Here is a 7,170-nt window from a genome sequence, read left to right on the forward strand (position 1 = left end):
CTGCTCAGATGCTGCCCCCTGCTGGCCACCTATCAGCGTGTGTTCAACCACCGTTTAGAGTGAGGAACAGTCTGAATGGATGCAGGGTCTGCATGCTCTAACACTATCCACTAGTCCTCTATTTGTGGGGAATTAACCCTTTTGTTCAGGGGCTCTAAACATGAGGGTTCTAAAACTGGTTAGAATTCATGAGTCCATGAATTTGAATAAAGGAATTACACCTTCATTTTCACTCATCTCTACCTCGAATTTAGCATTTCTCTCAATTAAAAAATGTCACCAATGGGCTTCCCTGGTGGCACAGTGGTTGAGAATCAGTCTGCCAATGCAGGGGACACGGGTTCGAGCCCTGGTCCAGGAGGATCCTACATGCCGCAAAGCAACTAAGCCCGTGCACCACAACTTCTGAACCTATGCTCTAGAGCCCATGAGCCACAACTACTGAAGCCCGCACGCCTAGAGCCTGTGCTCCAGAGCAAAGAGAAGCCACCACAACGAGAAGACTGTGCTCCGCAATGAAGAGTAGCCCCCGCTCGCCACAACAAGAGAAAGCCTGCGCGCAGCAATGAAGACCCAATGCAGCCAAAAATAAATAAATGTATTTAAAACAAAAATGTCAGCAACGGGGGGGGGGGCTTGCCTGGCAGTCCAGTGGTTAAGACTCTGCGCTCCCACTGCAGGGGGCACGGGTTTGATCCCTGGTTGGGGAACTAAGATACCGCAGCGGGCCGAAAAAAAAAAAGTCAGCAATAAATCACAATAGCTTTTCACAGAATCTGTGACTTTGTCATTAGTAGAGAAATCACAGATGTTTTCATATTACATTACAGGTATTGAAGAATATGTATAGATCTCTCTATATAGTTTTTAATTCATAAAATATATAGGATTACAATATACTTTATGTACGTAAAAACTTTATTGGGTCTTCCCTGGTGGCGCAGTGGTTAAGAATCCACCTACCAATGCAGGGGACATGGGTTCGAGCTCTGGTCCGGGAGGATCCCACATGCCGCGGAGCAACTAAGCCCACGAGCCACAACTACTGAGCCAACGTGCTGCAACTATTGAAGCCTGCGCACCTGGAGCCCGTGCTCCACAACAAGAGAGGCCACCGCAATAAGTCCACGCACCGCAATGAAGAGTAGCCCCCACTCACTGCAACTAGAGAAAGCCCGCGCACAGCAACGAAGACCCAACACAGCCAAAAATAAAAATTAATTTTTTAAAAAATAAAAACCAAAACCTTATTGTCCACAGGCTTCAGTAGAGACAACATTGGGTCCATGACACACAAAAAAGTAAAGCACCCTTGCTTTAGTTGCCAGGTGGTGGGGAAATGGAGGGTGGCTCTCAGGGGAGGGGCCAGCCTAGGGAGGAAGGCACTAGGGGCTTGGGACAGCAGCTCTTCACCATCTGGAAGGGAAGCATCTCAATATTTTACAAAGGGTGTGGCAGTCCCCATGTGCACCCCGGCTCCAGCCCACGTGGGCACGTGTGGTGGGTCTCCCTGTAGAATTTGGGTTTTCCTGCTCAACCCAGGGGTGAGGTCCTCGTGACACCCCTAAGGAGTCAAAGCAAAAATATCCGGCTGACTTCAAAGAGACAGAATCTGAGGCCCAGATCTGGCAAGGTCCAGATCAGCCTTCAAGGTCAACAGCTCGTCATCACCAGAGCCAGGACTAGCCCCACCTGGCCCTGTCTTCTTCCTCCTTCTACTGCCCAGGGATCCTCTGGGTTCCCAGGAAAAGTGCCAGGAACCAAATGCATCAAGTTGCACCATTAGCAGTAGGAACAGTGCCAGAGGCATGAAGAATTAAAAGGAGGCAGGGTGCCAAGGCTTCTCCCAGCCAGGCTCCTCCAGGCCCAGGGGACACAGACCTCTTCAGATGAGGGCCTCTTTGGTACATGCTCCAGGGATGAGGACCTCAGAACAGGGGCCTCCCTAACCATCTGAAGGTGGAAGTACAGCAGGCCCGATCCAGGACCCCAACCTGATTTGATTTAGCAGGTGCAGTGAGGACTGTTAGCAGAGTGGTAGGGGAGGGTTTTCTTCCTGACACCTGTGTTGGCCTAAAAGTCCCTCTTGCTTGCTATACCTTCTCTGTATACTTGTAACCTCCAAAACAACACTTCCAACTCCAAACACTTGTATACCTGTACAGCCTCATCTGCAAATCAAAACCCCCTCCCATCCCACGCCCCTTCCTCCCCTTTGTGACAGCTGACAGCTGCTGACCACTTACTTCTTGGTGAAATTCTTTCTTGCCTCAGTTTTAACACAGCCTGCTCCCAAACAGGCTCCTGCCCTCACCTCTCCGGCTTTTCTTCCTGTCTCCATCACTGGTTCCTCTCCCTCTGCCCTGCTCTCGAATGCTCATTGGCCGTCCCTGGGGTTACACACGCTCATTCAGTGACCCTCCATTGTGAGGGGTGGACGGTTAGCACTGAGTGTCCCATTAAGTGGAGCACATTTGGCATTCCGGTCCCCTGCTCACTGAACACCAGTAGAGCCAGGTAGCCACCATCACAAATACTTGAAAGTTTAGGACGACTTTAACAGGAAGAGATGAGGGAAGAGCATTTAGGCCCAGTGAACGGCATAAAGCAAAGGTTTGGAGGCAAGATTTATCAGCTGCATTCAAGAAAGTGAATATTTACAATGCGAAACACCTGTGGAGCCTTGTGGTTCAGGTGTTGGGGCTTCTGACAATGGTGGGCCACTGAGGAGGGCTAAGCAGGAATGACCTGGCCAGATTATCTCTGGCAGCTGAGTGAAGGGTGGATTGGAAAGAATGAAGCTAATAATAGCCAGTACATATTGAGTGCTAGGCCCAAGCCTGGGTGCTTTATACATGTTGACTTAGACTGCTCACAATCAATTCTGAGGATTATACCCATTTTTCAGAAGATGCAGGCCCAGAGAGGTTAAATTGCACTGCCAACATTGCACAGCTATTAAGTGGCAGTGTCAGGATGCAAATCTAGGCAGTCTGGCTCCAGAGTCCACGTACTAGCGTAGTAGTGGCAGAGGGATGTTGAGGAGTGAGAGGTAAAGGAACTGGAGAGAAGCAGATGAAGTTGAGATTTTTAAGAGGTGAAATCTCCACGACTGGTGACTGATTGGATGGAGGTGGAAACAGGGAGGAGTTGAGACTGAATCCCTTGTTTGTGCCCTGAATGCTGGGGTGAATAAGATTCTTCCAAGAATCCTCCCTAGGACCCTCGAAGCAGGACGACTCTTGCTCCCCTGTATGCCCAGTTCATCTCATTCTAGGGACAGGTATTTGTTCCCTGTGTCTCACTCATTTTAGAATCCCAGAGTTCAGCCCAGGTCCTGGCCCCCAGCAAGTGCTCCACAGAACCCAGTTGAATTCCAGCCCTTCTGGGCCCCTCAGGCTTAGATGAACTCCTCAGCCCAGAGAGGGAGAGGGCAGACTAGCGCCACGTGTGTCCAAATTGGCGCTTGGAACAGTAAGCTGTAAACCCTGCAGTAAACTCTCCACCGATCTCAGTTCCTGAATTTCCTCCATTAAGGAAACAAAGACCTCCGCTGGGTCTGGGGTAGGACTGGGGGTGATGTTATATGCAGGGCAGCCAGGCCAGAGGGCCTCCCCGAGGCAGCTGAGGGCAAGATGGCTCCAGGCCTCAGCCTTCTCTCACTGATGAGGGCTAAAAGGACAACCTAATGGTCCTAGTGGCCTCTGGGGGTCAGGGAAGGTGGGGTAGAGGGCAAGGCCACCTCCCCAACACCTCCCCTCCCACCGTAGAGTCAGGGGCCCTTGTCCCAGCCTCTCTCTGTTCTTCAGGGCTGGCTACGACTTTTGGCCAAAGCTTCCCCTCTCAAGGCCTGGGTCTCCTTCGTTATCAAAGGAAAAACCCTTTCCAGCTGCAACACATACTAAGTGCTGACTCTAGATGCCGGGTGGGGGTCAGGCTGCAGCGGGTTAGGAGACAGGAGGGCCCTGGGGCCACATCACGGCCCCCTCAGCCACCAGCACACGCACATGCTGGCCCACAACCAGAGAACAGAAAAGGAGAAAGAGTTTATTGAAAACTATATACAGTTGGTCCAACCCCTACCCCAGGCTGCAATCTGGGCAGGTCCCTCCCACACCTCAGGCAGGATCTCAGCCCCTGATGGTAGAGGCCGGGGCTGTGGTCAGGGCCCAGACCCCCTTGGGAAGCTTGACTGCCAGACCCCACAAGGACCTTCCTCTGTGAATTTACAACTCTAAATGGCCTGTCAGTGGTGGGTAGGGGACAGGGAATGGGTCCCTGCCCCGACCTAGTCAAAGCCTGGATAGGGGAATACTATTCTGAAACTTGGGCCCAAGAGGCCCAGCTCCGCTGTCCGCAAGTCCTGGCTACCCCTCCCACGGGAGGTCTTCCTGGCTATGGAGGCAAACAGCCCCCACCACCCCACCCCACGTGCCAGGCCCCACGGGCTGCACAGACTTGGACGGGGGACATCAGGCACCCGCCCTCCCAACACTGACTAAGGGTTCAGGGCTTCTGGAGCACTGCCCAGGCAGAAGACCTGGGGCTGACAGGTGAGTGCTGGGGTGGTCACGGCTGTGGGCCCAGGACCCTCCTGGGGTAGGGGCTGGTTTGGGGGTCAGGGCATCCCGCTGTAGGAATAGTCTGCTTTGTTGTGCATCACCAGCCGGTCATCCACGAAGTAGAAGCTGTCAGACTGTGTTTCGTATGGGTGACGAATCATCTCGTTGACTGCAAGAGAGACCCAGCCAGTTGGGGCAAAGGTCAGAAGCCTGAGCCAGGCCACTGCAGGGGCTTCAGGACTAGGGGATGCGGACAAGCTGAACAAAGAGTTCCCCCAGCCTCTTTGAGCCTCAGTTTCCCTACAGATGACACACGAATGGTGGCCGGACACAAGAGACCCAGGGAGGGAAGAAAGGGGCTCAGACCCACACTCCCCACAACTTGGTCTCTCTGAGTCCCCCTGCATCCCTCCCACAGGGCCCTGCCCACGCACTCAGCTCCTCAGAGAGAGGGGGGAAATCATAGATGTGCTCGCAGGTGTTCTTGCTGCTGGGGATGCAGAAGCCAAAGTGGAAGTCAAAGCTTTTGAGCAGCTGGTTGCGGAAGTAGTGCCTCTCAATCATGCGGAAGTTGTTGACAGGCTTGTCTCCCACTGTGAACTCCACGCTAAGTGAGAGAAGGGGGCGGGGCTGAGCTGGGACTCAAGAAGGGCTCCCTACCACCCTCACCCGCACCTCAGCCCCCACCCCTAGCCCTCACCCAGGCCCAGTGACTCACGTGGCTCCCACCTGCCTCAGGCGGAGGAAGGCAGGCGTGAACTGGTAGCGGACAAAGCGCCCAGCATTGGGGTCCAGGTCCCGTGGGTTGATGGGCAACCGCTCTGTAATGCACCCCAGCTGGGGCTCAGTGGGTTTCAGGCTGGGGCCCATGCCCACCCGGGCTTTTACCCCAGGGCCCGCATCTGTCTGAATTTTTCAAAACTCCTCAGATCCTGATGTATATTGAGGGTTCAGACCACTGGCTGAATGCTTCCAATTGCTTCCAACTGGTCAGCGGGTCACCAATTTCAACTGAGATTCCCTGAGCCGCAAGAGACAAAAAGACCTGGGGCCTCTGGGACTGCAGTTCCCAAGGGGGCCTGCAGGGGGCAGGCTGGCAGGGACTGAAGAGGCAGGATTGTCTTCCCAAGATGTCTAACCCCAGGAGCACAGGGAAGGAAAAGAAGAGGCCCAGCCCCAGGCAGAGGCCCCCCTGCCTGGTGTCTCCTGAGAAGGCCTGGGTGCAAATCCCAGCTCTGCTCTGACTCCTCTGTAGCCTGAGGAGTCCCTGGGCAGCCCATTTCACAGCCCTCGCCCCCCTCCCTCTGTCGATGGCCCACCCAACCCACTCACCTGAGGCTGGGGGCTTCTTGATTTCAAAGAGAACAGTGCCTGAATCCATGTCCCGAATCTTGAACCTGACGAAGTCAATCTTGTAGATATTCTCCTCAGGGGAGCACAGGTAGTCTAGGGGAGACGGGCGGCTGAGCAAGGAAGGGGCCTGCCCAGAAGCCCCTGCTGCCAACTCAGCTTTAGCGGAACCCTGAACTAGCTACCACCTTCCCTGCTCCTAAGGTCACTGCCTCGCAGAAAGACAGAATTGAGCCCCCACCCTGGGAGAGCCCCCATAGTGTGCGGGAGACATAGCTCTGCCATTGGGATCTAATGGGAGACAAATCATTCCATCCTGGTAGCCTCTGGGGTCAGGGAGGGGCAGGGTGGAGGACAAGGTCAGCTTGCCAACACTTTGCCGCCCACCCAGGGGTTGAGGGCCCTTATTCCAGCCTCTGCTTTGCCAGGACTGGCTCGGTGACGGTTAACCAAATGAGTCTCTAATCTGATGGGGAGCCCTTCCCCCGCCACCATGAGAGGGAAGATAGAGCCCTGCTTTTAGGAACCTCACTCTAACAGGGGTGACACAGCTCTGCCTCAGGAGACGATGCCCCCGCCCCCACCCCATAGCCACCCCTGGCACACATCTAGGTGTGTCAAACAAGGACTTTCTCTGACCTGGGTAGTGCTGGGGCAAGCAAACAACCCTTTCCCTATCCCTCCTCACCCCCCACCCCGGCCCCTCCTCTCCCCATAAGAGGCTTACACAAACCCAGCTCCCTTAAGCAGCTTAGCCAAAGCTCTGGTGACTCAAGCCCAGAGCCTGGAATATTGGGGGGAAGGGAGCCACCTTTGCTCCCATCCCTGTTGATCTTCAAGCAGGAGGAGGTCTTAGCAAACAGAGGGAACCCCCTCAAAGGTCATCCATCCAGCCTTGATGCTGAGCCACCCCCAGAGAGAAGAGTACAGGCAAGGCCAGTAAGAGGGTGTGGCAGGTGCATCGGGGGTGTGCATGGGGTAAGGGAAGTCCTCGAGCCCAGAAGAGGAACCAGGAATAGTGGTGGGCCCTGCTTGAGGAAGCTTAGAAATAGCAGGGCCTGATCGAACCCTCACCACTCTTGCAGCAGCAACTGCAAGCACTCAAGGAGGCCCTGGCAGCAAATAGGAAGGAACAGAGAGGTGCAGTGGGGGCTCTGGTGCTGTCAGCCTGCATAGCATCACATCCTCCACGTAGAGGCCCGGAAATCACCCTCCAGGTCCCTAGACCACCTCTTATTCCTCTGGGGCAGGAAGAGGA

General features: G+C 54.5%; 1 protein-coding gene across 1 annotated transcript; it reads right to left on the bottom strand.

Moving 5' to 3' along the window:
• Nucleotides 1-4,027: 4,027 nt before the first annotated feature.
• Nucleotides 4,028-6,452, bottom strand: UNC119 (unc-119 lipid binding chaperone). The gene is made up of 4 exons (XM_024734219.1): nt 5,895-6,452; nt 5,281-5,383; nt 4,997-5,169; nt 4,028-4,731 (listed from the first exon to the last, which is right to left on the bottom strand). The coding sequence occupies exons 1-4, from the start codon at nt 5,941-5,943 to the stop codon at nt 4,619-4,621; spliced, it is 438 nt and encodes a 145-aa protein (XP_024589987.1). The 5' UTR covers nt 5,944-6,452; the 3' UTR covers nt 4,028-4,618.
• Nucleotides 6,453-7,170: the final 718 nt, after the last annotated feature.

The sequence above is a fragment of the Neophocaena asiaeorientalis genome, unplaced genomic scaffold (genome assembly GCF_003031525.2).
Source record: "Neophocaena asiaeorientalis asiaeorientalis breed wild unplaced genomic scaffold, Neophocaena_asiaeorientalis_V1.1 scaffold129, whole genome shotgun sequence".
Classification (NCBI taxonomy): Eukaryota; Metazoa; Chordata; class Mammalia; order Artiodactyla; family Phocoenidae; genus Neophocaena; species Neophocaena asiaeorientalis.